Raw genomic sequence first — 17,068 nt, forward strand, 5'->3', positions numbered from 1 at the left:
AATCTAAATTATGTTTAGGATTAGGGACTTTTATATCCAAAGGTCAACATAAAAACTTCAAAGATTTTAAGCTGAGAAATGACATAATTAGGTTATTTTTAGAAATCATCTTTCTGACTGTATCTTGGGAAAAAGACTGATGGAGAGCAAGATGAATATACAAAGAAATTAGAAAGCCAATATTATATTTGGGGTCAGAATTAATTTTTTTGGACAAGTCAGTGGCAGTGGAATTAGAAGTATATGTAATCAAAAATTATTTATGTGGTTTTCACAAGTTTTAGTTGTTAGGTTGAGGAGTCAAGGATGATCTCCACATTTCTGGTGGTACTGTGATTATTTAGCTAACATGATATATTCTAAGAAATATTACAGTCATCTATAAGAATTTTAAAGAGCATGAAACCCAAGACAAATTAAATGCATAATGAACTATAAATTTGTAAAAGCCTCATATAGTTAATTTATATCTGGTTTTGAATATTGAGATATAAAGTAATGATTACAATCTCTTAACTGTGTTTAGTAAAGACCACAGAGGAACATGAAAATATTATAGATGAGTCAAGCAAGATTTTACTTATTTTAAGCTAAAAATCTGCAAACACTGTTTAGTATGTAGTGTGGTGATTATAAATGTGTACATATCTAAAAAGGGAAAAAATATTGTTTTTACGTATTAAGAAAAGTTAATAAGATAAATTACTTTTCTTACCAAGTCAAAACAAAAACTTATAAAATGCCTTTTACTTTATATTCATATATTATCATAGCAGCTTCCCTGATGGCTCACTTCGTAAAGAGTCTGCTTGTAATACAGGAGACTGAGGTTCGATCCCTGGGTCAGGAAGATCCCATGGAGAAGGAAATGGCAGTCCACTCCAGTATTCTTGCCTGGGAAATCCCATAGACAGAGGAGCCTGGCAGACTACAGTCCAAAGGGTCATAAGAGTTGGACATGACTTAGTGACTAAACCACTACCACTGTATATATCATGTACATATATTTTTATCTCTCTGCTTGATCTTTCTGTGTAAATGTTTCACAGGCATCTAAGATTTAAGACATTTATTACTGAACTCTTGATCTCACGTTTCTCATCCTGGCAAACAGTTTATCGAATGTTAGCCCCATGAGGGCAGGATTTTTGTGGGTTTTTTGCAATGCTATACAAGTTTTTGTTACATAATGATCACTTAGTAAATATTTGTTGAAGGAGTGTCTAAATGGTCTACCACTGTAGAATTCTCTAGTTGCTCAAGTCTTCATATTTTCTTTCCCTCTTCTCTTCCTCCTTATTGACAAATCATATCAGTTATACCTCTAAAATATCTCTTAATTCATCAATTTTTAAAAAATTTCCAGTGCTACTGCCTTAATATGTCAATTTTATGATTGTTATTTCATAATCAACTCTTGCTATCTTTCTGATTATTCTTCCATAGCAACCAGAGGCGTTTTCTTAAAATGTAGATTGTATCTTGTTACTCCCTACTCAGAGCCTTTCTTTGCATTCCATATCTTTCACGCAGACTAAAAAGGCCTTCTCCAAGCTATTTTTACTTATCTTTCCATTTTCCTTTTGTACCGTTCTCCCTTTGGTTTACCTTTACAATATCAGGGAGTTTATACACACACCATTCCCCTATTTTGGATTATTTTCACCTCCATATTTTGCCTGGCTAATCCCTGCTCATACTGGGTCTCAGCTTATAGTTACATGTTTTTCTAAGATGTATTTCCCATCCTTCCAAGTTTCCTTGATACTACTTCAAATAGTAGTACCTTCACGTTTATTAGAAGTTAAATACATTTATATGATTAGTCATTCATCGGTCTTCACCTCTAAAATTTAAGGTTCATGACACCAAGGACCACATTTGTATTACTTATGACTGTCTACTGTAGATGTCACAATTCTCAAAACATGCTTAGAGACTCTGAAAATATTTATTGAATGGATGAAGAATTTATTGAAATTAAGAATGATGAATCCATAAAGGAAATGATATAATGGTTAGAGAGGTAGTTGGAGAGCCAGTAGAACATGTGATCGTAACAGCCAGGTGAGAGTTTCAAATAGCAAATGTAGCAGAGAGGAGTGATAAGATCAGGACTAAACATGATCTTTGAAGAAGGAAATGGCAGCCCACTCCAGTATTTCCTGCCTGGAGAATTCTGTGGACAGAGGAGCCTGATGGGCTGCAGTCCATGCGGTCGCCAAGAGTCGGACACAACTAAGTGACTTAACAGTAAACATGATCTTTGGGAGGCAGTGTAACATAGTGTTTAAGATGAGCCAGACAGACCTAGACTCTACCTTTTAATCGCTATTAACAAAGAGTTGGATACAACTGAAGTGACTTAGCACGCAAACAGGCACGCCTGTTTTTTCATCTCTAGAAAAAGGGTTGATTGTGATGCTTAAATGAAATAATCTATATAAAACTTTTAACATAGCGCTTTGCACATATTAAGAGCTTGGTGAAATTTAGGTATTTTTATTAATTTTAAATTACTAATGCTAAGCCCACTGTAAGGACTCAATATTTGTAGTACTTAGAAAATATATATAGCTGACCCTTGAACAAAATGGGGATTAGGGGCCTGCCCCTCCAGGTGGTCAGAAATCCACGTAGTCGGTTCCTTGTATATGCAGTTCCTCCACATGTGTGGATTCAGCCAACTGTGAGTCACATAGCACTGTAGTATATACTACTGAAAAAAGTCTTTAAGTAGACCTGTGCAGTTCAAACTCTTGTTCAAGGGTCACCTGTAATTAATAATTTTCTAAAAACTTTGTTCACAGATAAAATGATCTAGGAAAAGGGACTTCGTGCATATATTTAATGTTGTTTCCTCTAGAATTTGGGCTAGACGTTTTTGGATTGTTTCAGTGGTGTGAAAATATAAACCCCAACGTTGCACATTAGCTGAATGTTGAATTTGCCTCTCTGAGCATGAATGAAGACATTCTAGGATTCTTAGTTCTGTGTTTCTCCTTGAAACTGTGTTTTAAATGGAATATATTATAGTAAGAACCAAAATAAATTGTGTAACAATATGGAATCCTTGCCCTGAGATGGAAAACCTAGGTTGTATAGATACATCTTTCCAAAAGCTGAAAGAATATCATTCACAAAGAACAGTGCTTTAAAAGTTCAAAAACAACATTTTGGCAGCTGTTGTAGGGACTGCTTTTCAAGCAGTTTACGTTTAGCAGATAAAAAGCATTCTTTGTTGTGAAGTATCTTCAGAACTTGGATTTGTTTTTACTAGACACACTTAAATTTGGTATGTGGAGTTTGCCAGTCATGATTTTCCAGTCTTCCTAAATGGATTCACAAAATATGCCCTTAGGATTTTCTTTTTTCCTCCTTGATGAAGTTAAGGAAACATAATATTTCTCTTTTCTTACATATATTTCTAGGGTAGTGGTCAATATTTTCAAATTAAATTTCTTTTCCATTTATTGATGTTCTGTTAATAATTTGTGTCACTTGGTTTCAGTTTTTTTCCGTTTTTAAAATGAAGAGAGTCATGTTCTCCAAACTCTTCTCTGGAATGTTTTGGAAATAAGTGCTGGTAAAAAAATGCTTTGAGCTTTTTGGAAGAAATACAGAAATTCTACTTTATATTTGTAAATGTACATTAAAACTCCTGGTATTCTTTCATTATGAAAATTAAAAAATGTTGATAAATTTTAAAATGTGTATACTTTTGAGTAGTGAGTATAAAAGCAGTTGTTTTTGAATACCTTATTATTTGTTTTTATTCCTAAAAGAATTTCTTTTTATAACTAACCAGTAAGATATTTGGCAGACCCATCAGTTCACCATTAGTAACACAAAACCCTGGATTGGCATTAGAATTTAAGAAACAAGAAAGAAAGAGGAGGGAAAAGAATAGAAAAGGAACAAGTTGAAGCCAATAAGATGTAACCCACATAAGGCATGGAATGAATTGAAATATTTGTTGAACACTACCTATGTGCCAGGTACTGTTGTTGATGCTGGAATACTCCATTGAACTAAACTGACAAAAATCCATTTCCATGTGGACTTCACATTCCAATGGAAGGGTATAGGCAATAAATAAATACATTGTACACCAGATGATGAGAAAAGCGCAGGAGAAATAAAACAGGATAGAGTGTGAGAGGATGTGGGCTGGGTGTTTTCTGTTTTATAGGCAAAGACATAATAGAAGTGACAGTGCAGATCATGCAGTGATCTGGGGAAGGGTGTTCTTGTCGGGTAGAATAAGTGCAAAGACCTGAGGTAGAAGTATTTCATGTTTGAAAAACAGAAGAATACTTGTGTCCCCACCTCCTTGGAATTAAGCAGGAAAACTGGTAGGAGAAGAGGGAGTAGAGGAGATTGTAGGGCATTTAGACCATTGTGAGAACTTGAGTGATATGGGAAGTCATTGAAAGGATTTTTGAGTGGAGGAGTTACGTAATATGATACAGCCTTTAAAGGGATTACCATGCTGTTGAAAAGGCTCTATAGAGATACAAAAGCTGAAGCAAGGAGTCAGTTAGGATGTTATTAAATAATTCAGGTCAGATATTATCAGTTGGATTTGATAACGTAGCTGTCGAATTAGTGAGAAATAGGTTCTGCATACATTGTGAAGGTGGTGGTGGTGGTGGTTTAGTCACTAAGTTGTGTCCGACTCTTGCAACCCCATGGACTGTAGCCTGCCAGGCTCCTCTGAACATGGGGATTCTCCAGGCAAGAATACTGAAGTGTGTTGCCATTTCCTTCTCCAGGGATTTTGAAGGTAAAGTAGGCTTTTCTGACCAAGTGGACATATGGGATATTTAAAAGAGGAAGGAATCAAAGATGATTAAAATTTTTTGGTCTTAATATTTCTGGTTGGAGTTGCATTTATTGAGATGAGTAAGCCTGTGGGAAGAACAGATTTGAGGGGCTCAGAAAAGGCAAATTGACTTTGGACAATGTTAAGCTTGAAGTGCCTAATTATTAATTATATAGTCAGTGTGTCAAGTAGCATTTAGATAATATGCGTTTAGAGTTCCAGGAGGAGTCTCAGCTGGTCTCTATCTGGAGATAGAAATTTTTGAATCATCCATGTTAGATGGAATTTAAATTCAAAAGACTGGGTTTCCCTGGTGCCTCAATGATAAAGAATCCCTCTACAACACAGGAGACGCAGATTCAGTCCCTGAGTCAGGAAGATCCCTTGGAGAAGGAAATGGTAACCCACTCCAGTATTGTTGCCTGGAGAATTCCATGGACAGAGGAGCCTGGCGGGTTACAGGCCATCAGTTGGCAAGAGTTGGGCAAGACTTAACTGACTAAAACACCACCACCAAATTCAGTAGACTGAATCTGGTGATTTAGGAAGTGAATGTAAATAGAAAAGGAAAAGGCATACCCTGGGGCACTCCAGTGTTTAGAGTTGAGTGAAAAAAGGAAGAACTGGCAACAAAGACTCCTTAATCACACACTTTAATAATTCTGCATTAAAGTATATGCCTGTTCACAGAAATTGTGGTAATTAAGACCAAAATGGATTCAGATCAGATCAGGTAAGATTTTGTCATTTAGAATATTATGAAAAAACTTTTAATTTTTTCAGAGTTTTGAATTTCAGGATGTGAACACATCATTAACACAGATATTAAGAGGAGGTGGCAAGAATACACAGTACAAAAAAGATCTTCATGACCCAGATAATCACGATGGTGCGATCACTCATCTAGAGCCAGACATCCTGGAATGTGAAGTCAAGTGGGCCTTAGAAAGCATCACTACGAGCAAAGCTAGTGGAGGTGATGGAATTCCAGTTGAGCTATTTTAAATCCTAAAAGATGATGCTGTGAAAGGCTGCTGTCAATATGCCAGCAAATTTGGAAAACTCAGCAGTGGGCACAGGACTGGAAAAGGTCAGTTTTCATTCCAATCCCAAAGAAAGGCAATGCCAAAGAATGCTCAAACTACCGCACAATTGCACTCATCTCACACACTAGTAAAGTAATGCTCAATATTCTCCAAGCCAGGCATCAACAGTATGTGAACCATGAACTTCCAGATGTTCAAGCTGGTTTTAGAAAAGGCAGAGGAGCCAGAGATCAAATTTCCAACATCCACTGGATCATGGAAAAAGCAAGAGAGTTCCAGAAAAACATCTATTTCTGCTTTATTGACTATGCCAAAGCCTTTGACTGTGTGGATCACAATAAACTGTGGAAAATTCTGAAAGAGATGGAAATGCCAGACCACTTGACCTGCCTCTTTAGAAACCTATATGCAGGTCAGGAAGCAACAGTTAGAACTGGACATGGAACAGCAGACTGGTTCCAAATAGGAAAAGGAGTACGTCAAGGCTGTATATTGTCACCCAACTTATTTAACTTATATGCAGAGTACATCATGAGAAACCCTGGGCTAGATGAAGCACAAGCTGGAATCAGATTGCTGGGAGGAATGTCAATAACCTCAGATATGCAGATGACACCACCCTTATGGCAGAAAGTGAAGAAGAACTAAAGAGCCCGTTAATGAAAGTGAAAGAGGAGAGTAAAAAGTCGGCTTAAAGCTCAACATTCAGAAAACTAAGATCATTTGGGCTCCAAAAATCACTGCAGATGGGTACTGCAGCCATGAAATTAAAAGACGCTTACTCCTTGGAAGGAAAGTTATGACCAGTCTAGACAGCATATTCAAAAGCAGAGACATTACTTTGCCAACAAAGGTCCGTCTAGTCAAGGCTATGGTTTTTCCAGTGGTCATGTATGGATGTGAGAGTTAGACTGTGAAGAAAGCTGAGTGCCGAAGAATTGATGCTTTTGAACTGCGGTGTTGGAGAAGACTCTTGAGAGTCCCTTGGACTGCAAGGAGATCCAACCAGTCCATTCTAAAGGAGATCAGTCTTGAGTGTTCATTGGAAGGAATGATGCTGAAGCTGAAACTCCAATACTTTGGCCACCTGATGCAAAGAGTCGACTCTTTTGAAAAGACCCTGGTGCTGGGAAAGATTGAAGACAGGAAGAGAAGGGGACAACAGAGGATGAGATGCTTGGATGGTATCACCAACTCGATGGAGATGAGTTTGAGTAGACTTCGGGTGTTGGAGATGGACAGGGAGGCCTAACGTGCTGTGGTCCATGGGGTCGCAAAGAGTCGGACATGACTGAGCAACTGAACTGAACACATCATGGAATAAATAGAAAGCACATGACACTGAAGAGAAATGAACACAATTTTTTAGGGACAGTAAAAAAAACAAAAAGCAGAATTGACTAAATCATAGAGGGTGTGTTTTAGGAAGTAGGGATAGACAAGTCTGAATAGTTAGAGCCAGATTATGAAGAGCCTTATGCCATTGTGAAGTGTTAATATATGAAATGGTAGACAGCAAGAATTGTCATATGTAAATGACTTGAAAATTACTCTTTGAGCTGTTTGTGTGAATGAATAGAATAGGAACACACTTCAGTCAGTTGCCAGTATTTGTTGAGTAACTACTTAAAATGCTCCTAGTACTACTAGTAAAATTGCTGGCACCTTCTGTTGAGCCTTGCTATGATAGGCCAGTCATTGGGCTATGCATTTTGTTTACAGTTCTTGTATGGGTTTTAAAAGTTATATCACATGATATTTGCTTTGAAAGCCCTACATTCTCATTGGAAAGAAAAGTCTTAAGGCATATAGTTTAAACTATAAAATATTCTACTTCATGTGCTAAATCGCTTCAGTCGTGTCCAACTCTTTGCAACCCTATGGACTGTAGCCCGCCAGGCCCCTCTGTTGATGGGATTTTCCAGGCAAGAATACTGGAATGGGTTGCCATGCCCTCCTCCTGGGGATCTTCCGAACCCTGGGATCTAGCCTGGGTCTCTTATGTTTCCTGCATTGGCAGGCAGGTTCTTTACCACTAGTGCCACTTGGAGAGCCCATTCTACTTCATAAATGGAACTTTCTAAGGGATGTGAAGTGAAAGTCACTCACTCATGTCTGACTCTTTGTGACCCCATAGACTGTAGCCTGCTAGGCTCCTCTGTCCATGGATAGAACACTGGAGTGGGTAGCCGTTCTCTTCTCCAGGGGTTCTTCCCACCCCAGGGATCAAACCCAGGCCTCCCTCATTGCAGGTTCATTTTTTACCATCTGAGCCACCAGGGAAGCCCCTTCTAAGGGATAGGATGTTCTTTTTTCCCCCAGATGCAAGTCTTGGATCATATATTCAGATACATGTTTGAAAGAAAAACTAGTTTGTCCTCAAGAATAGTGAATTACTTTGGTTTTATATTCAGTAGTCATTAGATAGTATAGTAATATAGTTTCTTGAGAATCTTTTTTTAATGAAAAGGGTTTGCCTTGTGTAGATTATTCAGATTCTCTGGTAAGGTGTACCAACTACTGTAAAACAATAAATCTGTATTCTGGGTTTTTTGTTTTTTGTGTTTTTGCATTCTGATTTTAAAATATTTTATGGATTTGGGAGATTGAATTGTGACAACTGACTGTTTGCTATTGGGAAAACTTTTGAAAATATACTTCTGGTGTTTAGAATTTTTTTTTAATTTATTTATTTTAATTGGAGGCTAATTACTTTACAATACTGTATTGGTTTTGCCATACATCAACATGCATCCACCACGGTTGTACACATGTTCCCAATCCTGAACCCCCTCTCCCACGTCCCTCCCCATACCATCCCTCTGGGTCATCCCAGTGCACCAGCCCCAAGCATCCTGTATCCTGCATCAAACCTGGACTGGTGATTCGTTTCTTATATGATATTATACATGTTTCAATGCCATTCTCCCAAATCATCCCACCCTCTTATAGCAATTGTTCTAAATAATTTATATAGTTACTTAATGTTTGTCTTTCTCACTATATATAATGATTATAAATTTAGGAACTGGATTTGTTTTGTTCAATACTGTAATTTCCAGGGTGTTGCCCAGTGCCTGGAACATGATGGATGTTTAGAAATATTTTTTAAGGAATGAATTCATGAGTATATGGATTCAGAGTTGAATCGTAAACCAGCATTAGAGATAATTCCAGCCCAAGAGTCTTAACCTGGAAAACCTACCACCTCTTAATAAATAAGATTGGAGTGCTGAAACTAGCCCAAAATATGATTCTTTACCTTGAATGAAATTGATTTTCTGTAAGTAAAATGTGAGAAATATATTCCTTTGAAACTGAGGAATGTTGAAATATATATTATTTTTATCTTAGACTGTGTTTGCTTGACTATCAGTTGCAGAAGCTTGTTGGTTGAATTTTAACAGTGGTTCTTAAACATTGATTTGCACTATACCATTGCAGCTTGTTTATAATATCTGGAGAATAATAGACATATTCTGAAATACAAATTTATTTGTAACTAAGGGAATTTAACCATTTTGAACTGCATTTTGATCCATTTTAACTGTGATTTTGGGTTCTTCCTGACGTTCTTATCTCCTCTCTATACCCATTTCTTGTGTTAATCAATAATTGCCTCTGTTCTGATAAATTTTTGTTATGGTCTATCCTGCAGAGAAAGAGATGCTGGTTGCAAGTTTTGGAGAACCCTGTTTTTTATGGAACTCAATTCTATAAAATTTTCAAAAGATTCCTTGGCAATAACATACACTTGTGATGGACCCTAGAAATACTGCTATGTTAGGATTGGGTTCTGATTCCGAAGGATTTTCAAGAAAGAGTCCCTCTGCCATCAATACGGGCACACTGGTCAGCAAGAGAGAAGTAGAGCTAGAGAACAACACAAAGGAAGAAGAAGACCTTCGCAAGTGGAATCGGGAAAGAAACACTGAAGCAGGGAAAGATAATGGTTTGACTGATGCACAGCAACAGTTTTCAGTGAAAGAAACAAACTTTACAGAAGGAAATTTAAAATTGAAAATTGGCCTTCAGGCTAAGAGAACTAAAAAACCTCCAAAGAACTTGGAGAACTATGTATGTCGACCTGCCATAAAGACAACTATCAAGCACCCAAGGAAAGCACTTAAAAGTGGGAAGATGACAGATGAAAAGAATGAACACTGCCCTTCAAGACGGGTAAGTAGAAGTCCTGACAATACATGATCATTAACACTATTTGGACTAATACTCATTTTTATCAAACCTATGTACATATTTCAGGAATTTTTATTTTAATCTTTATGTTATTTCTAAATAGTCTATTTTGGGAGCCTCAAACAGATTTTGAGGCTTGTAAGAGAAGCGGGTGGTAGTATAACTATGCATGTATTTGAATTTGTAAAATTATGGCAAATATTTTAAGTGGGGTATATCCAGATTGGTGTTCCTACATGGCCAAGTGGAAGGAATATTGAATTTTTAGTTAGAAAACCTAGAGTTGAATCTTGCCCTCATACTTACTAACAATATGATGATAGACAAATTGTTAATAACAGAGAAGAAACTGGCACTCATAGATGTTAAATGATTATACCACCTACCTTTCAGGATGGTTCTATTCTTGCTGACCTCAAGAATTTTCTAAAGATGAATTAAAAAAGTTTTTTATCTGGACCTTTTTATTTGAAACAATGTTAGAGCTTGTTTTGCACAGCTGATTTTTAAAGGGCTTCAAGATGATTGTCTTTAGTAATCTTTCTATAGTATTTTTTAAAATAGTGCTAATAATAGGTTTTGTAGTAAAAAGATTGCACCCACAATATGTACTTATTTTTAATGTTTAAGTAGTTCATATCCTACTTATATTGTTTGTAGCAGAATATAGTTTTTGGTTCCTGAGGAAAGCTATCTGTATACTCACAAAATTGTGGTAATGAGTAGGTGCTTATTCTTCCAACAGTTACTTTAACATAGAATGTTGACTATGTTACTACCTCTAAATTAGTTCTCATAAATAATGGGAAGAGCTTGAATTATAGAGTCAGAAGCTAATTCAAGTCCTGGCTTAATAACTGCACACAGGTTATTTGGTTTATCTTACTGAGTTGTGTTTTTCTCATTTATAACATGAAACTGTTTATGCCTATATTAAATGGATAGGCATTGGAAACAACCCAAGTGCCCATCAACAAACAGTTGGCTTAAGGAGATGTGGTGTGTGTATATGTGCATATATGTATATTTATGGAATATTAGCCATAAAAAGAATGAAATATTGCCATTTGCAGCAACATGGATAGACCTAGAGAATATTATAGTTAGTAAAGTAAGTCAGAGAAAGACAAATATTGTAGGATATTACTTACATGTGGAATCTAAAAATAATATAAATGAATCTTTATAGAAAACAGAAACAGACTTACAGACAGAAAACAAATTTATGGTTATCAAAGGGGAGAAAGGGATGGAAAGACAAATTAGTATAATCAACAATTGTACATGAAGTAGATATGCAGTGTAGATTTACTGTATAGAGCAGGAAATTATGTTCAGTATGTTATGATAACCTATAATGGAATATAATCTGAAAAAAATGCTGAATCCCTTTGCTGTACACCTCAAATGAACACAATATTGTAAGTCAGCTTTACTTCAATTTTAAAAAATAATTAAATTTGTGTATAGTATTTAGTATGAGATAAATTCTTGTAAGTGTTCTATTCTCCCTTTTTACAGCCTAAGATATGGATTTATAACCTGGGATCTCTAGAAAGGTTTGGTTTCTTATGATTGCTCTCGGACTATGATAATCTGTGAAGAATTTTGTGTTCATTTTGATGCATTTTTACATAGCTCTTAGCAGCTTTACTAAGGGTTTCATCACTCCAAAAAGACTGAGCATCAGTGGCTCAGGAGAGAAAGCTAGACTGTTAAAAGGCATGTTGGTAGTCTGAGAAAGCTTGTGGAGCAGAAGTGTGGGGAGAAGGAGTTGTTTTATTTATTTTAAAGCAAGGCTTTACCAAAACAACCAAACCATTTCCCCCCGGATTCTTCAAAAATAGTTGGGTTTTTGTTAGTGGTGATTTTAAAGCAAGATTAGGCCTTAGATTTCTAGTAAAAACATAGAAACATAGATCATATATTTTATTTCTTAATAGAAGTTTTCTTTTGGCAGTGTTCAGAGGGCAAAAATAATTGCCCTGTGAAAAAATATTTTGCTAGAATGATTGCTGTTTATGTAAAAAAAATTTTTTTTTTTGGCTGTGCTGGCTTTTCATTGCTGCGCACGGGCTTCTCATTGTGGTGGCTTCTCGTGTTGCAGAGCTAGGGCTCTAGGGCGCATGGGCTTCAACAGTTGTGGCACCTAGGCCCAGCAGTTACGGCTCCTGGGCTTCTAGAGCACAGGCTCAGTAGTTGTGGCGCATCGCCTTAGTTGCCCCATGACATCTAGGATCCTCCGGGATTAGGGATCGAACTCTTTATGGCCTGCGTTGACAGGTGGATTCTTTACCATTGATCACCAGAGAAGCCCAGTTTATATAACGGCAAAATATAATGGTTCAGTTCCTTAAGTGAAATTTTCCCTTTCTCAAATTATGGGACATATTGTTAAATTTACAGTAGTTGACTCATGGACCCTATTATTTAGAGCAATCCAAATATGTCATTTTTTTTTTTAATCCAAAATTTAGGAATTGTCACATTAATAACTAAAGTTTAAAGTTTAGTTCATTCCTTTGAGAAGTAGTAGATACTTTTTGTATCTTTTAGTTAAAGTTGTAGAAGTTATAGATTTTAAGGGTCCTATTTTTTAAAATGTATTTTCCCCCAGTTTTATTGTGATAAGATTTGACATACAGCACAGTGTACAGTTTAATATGTATGTGGTTTATTTTTAATTAGTTTTGAGATTTATCTTTCTATATTACATTTTGGCAAAATTAAAAAATTTTATAATGTTCAGTGTTGGCAAGAATATAGGGGAAACAAGCACTCTCATGCACTGTTGGTGGAGAGTATATTGATACTGTACTTTTTGAGAGCAGTTTGCTTGTATCTGTGACAATTGAAAATGGACAATTCCTTGATTCCACAGTGTCACTTCTAAGAAACTATCTTATAGAATACTTGCTAGTGTATAGCAAGATACATGTATAAAATATTTATTAGAAGTATAGATTCCTGATACCTTCTTATTGGTTCTGACTCAATATGTCTGGGTATTTTAAAAAATGTCTTTATTGAGGTATAATTCATGTATCATACCATCCACCCATTTAAACTGTACAGTTTGTGGTTTTGTTATTGATATATAACATTATTAATTTTTAAAAGTTGTAAAATATGTTAATATAGAATTTGCCATTTTGATCATTTTTAAGTGTAAATTCAGTGTCACTAATTCCATTCACAGTGGTGTTCAACCATCCTCACTATCTCTTTCCAAAACCATCTCATCATACCGAATAGAAACTCTGTAACCATTAAATAATAAATCTGTCTTGTTACAGAGCCCCCTCCCCCAATCTCTGGTGATTCATAATCTACTTCTGCCTCTAGGAAATTGTCTGGAATCATGCAGTATTGGTCCTTTTGTCTCTGGCTTCTTTCACTAGCATGTCTTCAAGTTCATCCATTTGTAGCATGTACCAAAACCTCTTCGTTTTTGTGGTTGAATAATATTTCATGTACATTTAGGCCACATTTTGTTTAAAATTCATCATCTGTGGGTACTTGGTTTGCTTCAACATTCTGGCTGTGGGAAAACATGCTACAGTGAACACTGGTGTACAAACATCTGTTTGAATTCCTGTGTTCCATTTCTTTCGGTACTATACTTAGGAGTAGAATTGTTGGATCCTGTGATGTCTTTGAGGAACTGCCAAACTGTTTTCCATAGCAACTGTACCATTTCATAGTCCCACCAGCAGTGCATGGGGGTTTCAGTTACTCCAAATTCTCTTCAGTACTTGTTATTTTCTGTGTGTGTGAGTGTTCGTGTGTATGTATGTGTATTTTAAATAATAGCCACTCTAAAGAGTATGAAGTTGTATCTCACTGTGGTTTTCCTTCCTCTTCCCTGATGACTAGTAACATTGAGCATCTTTTCCTGAGCTTGTTTGATTTGCATACCTTCTCTGGAGAAATGTCTGTTTAAATCTTCTGACTATCTTTGAATTGTGGGTTTTTTTTTTGTTGCTGAGTTTTCAGGGTTCTAGATATATTCTGTATATGACTTGCTAATATTTATTCCCTGTGCTGTGAGCTGTCTTTTTCACTATCTTGATAGTGTCCTCTGATGCACAACCATTTTCAATTTTGATGAACTCTAATTCGTCTATTTTTTCTTCTATTGCCTGTGCATTGATGTCATAGCCAAGATATCTCTTCCAAATCTAGCATCATAAGGATTTTCCCCTTATGAAAAAAAAAAAGGTTTTACAGTCCTCTCTCTTATGTTTCAGTCTTTGAGAGATTTTCAGGTACCCCTCTCACCCTGAACTTGCTCTCAACTGGTTACTATAGCAAGGAATACTTTGGACATGGAAAACTGTTACAAATTTAATGCCTAAGAGTATGGATACTGGACTAGCAGCTTTGATCAGTATTACACTCCTATGGTTCAGACTTTAAAAGACAAAAAAGGAAACAAACATTGTTACCATCAATATACTTCTCTCCCTTCTTTTTAAGCAATCATGTGATAACCCCCATATGACAACTAAGCAGAACATTTCTTAATCAAAATGAAGAAAACTGTTCTGTATAATGAAGTTGTCTTACTTGGAAAACTAAAAAAAAAAACAAGTTGTTTGGAACCAAAATTGGTGCAAAGAAATTTCTAGGCGTTTCTAACTCCAACATCAGTGCCTTTGATAGCTCCCACAAATATATATATATATTTATATATATATGTATATGTATGTATACAAGCAAATACATGTAATCCCACCCTCCCCATTTAAAAATATAAATGGTACTATACTGTATACACTTTTCTTCATCATTCATTTTTCCACTTACATAGCATATTAGTATATTCTAGAGGATTTTCCTGTACAAAAACTAAGAGAGCTTCTTTAGCCCTTAGAAATATGGTTAATAAGTGTTTTTTTTTTTTTCCAGTTTGTCATTTGTCTTTAGATCTTGTTTATTGTTTATTTTGCCATGCAGAAATCTTTAGTTTTTTAAAGAATTTAATTAATAAATCTTTCCTTTTATGGCTTTGAGCATTTGACATGTCACTAAAAAGGCCTTCACTTCAAGTTTATTAAAGTTCTTATATATTTTAATGTTTCACTTTTTATTATTATTAGTTTTGGCCATGCCACAGAGCTTGCAGGACCTTAGTTTCCCAACCAGGGATCAGACCAGGATCCATAGCAGTGAATGCTTAGGTTGTAACCACTGAACCATTGGGGAATTCCCTAATGTTTCATTTTAAATATATAAATATTTGATCCATTTGAAGTTTACTATGATATATAAGTTGTGGATCGAACTTTATCTTTTTCCAAATAACTGCAGGTTGTCCTAATACTTTAAGAATTCTTCTTTTAGTCCTCAGAATTGAGACACCGCCTTTATCGTACACTGAATTTCTGTGTGTACTTGGGTCTGGTCTGATTTCCCACTTTGTGTCATTGTTCTCTATTTGCCATCATGGTAGTTTTAATTACTATGTTTTATATCTGGTAGGGCTAATCCTTCCTCATTATTCATGTTTTAGAGTGTTCCTTGCATTATTGCTTATTAGTTTATAAACTTTATGTGATTTTAATAAAAACAGTTTTTTTCTAGAACTTGTTCAGTTGATTACAAAGTTCATATTTCGTTCATTTTTTTTTTTTTTTTAAATCTGTGGTTAAACTTGGAACCTATTTGGTAGATGAGTAGCTCAGCTGGTAAAGTAATCAGCCTGCAATGCAGGAGACCCTGGTTCAATTCCTGGGATGGGAAGATCCCCTGGAGAAGGGAAAACTGCCCACTTCAGTATTCCGGCCTGGAGAATTCCATGGACTATATTGTCCATGGAGTCGCAAAGAGTCGGACACAACTAGCAACTTCCACTTCACTTCACTTCTTTGAGAAACTCTGAATTTGCTTTGCCAAGATTTAGGGTGTTCAAATGGGTTCCTGAGACCCTCCCCCCAGCAAAAGGCTGCCTGCGTGCAGCTCATTCTGCTGTGGGTGGAGAGCTGGAGGGTGTACGCTAGACCTTGGACTGGCAAATAGACGCCTGGTGGGGGTGGGCAGTGTGCTAGAATTTCCTCCCCAACAACAATTGAATTTTTAAAATATCTGAAAACCGAGGGGACTTCCCTAGTAGGAAACGTGGGTTCGATCCCTGAGTCGGGAAGATCCCTTGGAGAAGGAAATGGCAACCCACTCCAGTACTCTTGCCTGGAGAATCCCTTGGACAGAGGAGCCTGGTGGACTACAGTCCATGGGGTCGCAGAGTTGCTGAGCGACACACACACACACACACACACACACACACTCACACACACACACACTCACACACACACACACACACTCTAACATCTTTTTCTTTTTTTGGACCTTTGGAGATTTTTCTTACTTCCTAAGAGGCCACAGTGCAACAACCATGGTATTTTATTGCTGGATTGAATTATTTTGTTGTGGTAAATGGATATTTATGGTGTTTAGCCTGCCATATGGCTAGAGTGGAAATCACCTGATTGTTTTATAAGAAATATATTGACTATTAAATGTATAATAGATCTTCCTGTCTCATTTTTGTTTGTTTATAGTGGAAAGAAATGTTTTCTTTTGAATTTCATATAAAAGTTTGGGTTTGGCCGTCTTGTTACTTTATGTAGTGTCTGTGTCATTTCATAAGTTGTCAGAATGGTATAGTCATTCTTCTGTTGCAGTATTTTAGAAAGTGAAAGTAGAGGTGGAAGTCATAATATTTACTTGTATTTATCACACACTAACTTAAAAGGAAACGAGGCAATGGTATATTACTTTTTAGTATTTAAACAAAATTCCAGCTTTGGAATTGTGCAGCATAGCTAGTTATATGGGATCTTAGTTTCCATATAAACTTTTGTAATGAAAATTGAAACATGCTCTTTTGTAACAAATGAAAAATAACTACTTATTTCCTGTAGCAAGTGATTAAAACTGAAACTTGTGTGAGAGAAAAGGGATCGGGGGATATATCATACCACTGTATACTGATTTTATG

The 17,068-nt window shown here is 36.2% G+C and overlaps 1 protein-coding gene across 8 annotated transcripts in view; it reads left to right on the forward strand.

Moving 5' to 3' along the window:
* The window catches only part of ASH1L (ASH1 like histone lysine methyltransferase), a 207,980-nt gene that overhangs the window by 21,757 nt on the left and 169,155 nt on the right, over positions 1-17,068 (forward strand). For 6 of the 8 annotated variants that reach the window (XM_061412997.1, XM_061412998.1, XM_061413001.1 and 3 more), the window contains one exon: positions 9,530-10,050. In XM_061412997.1, coding sequence (XP_061268981.1) covers positions 9,631-10,050 — 420 coding nt within the window. In that variant the 5' untranslated portion in view covers positions 9,530-9,630. Of the gene's footprint in view, positions 1-9,529; positions 10,051-17,068 lie in introns of those variants that run through there. The other 2 variants (XM_061413004.1, XM_061413003.1) reach the window with 2 other exon arrangements.

The sequence above is a fragment of the Bos javanicus genome, chromosome 3 (genome assembly GCF_032452875.1).
Source record: "Bos javanicus breed banteng chromosome 3, ARS-OSU_banteng_1.0, whole genome shotgun sequence".
Lineage (NCBI taxonomy): Eukaryota > Metazoa > Chordata > Mammalia > Artiodactyla > Bovidae > Bos > Bos javanicus.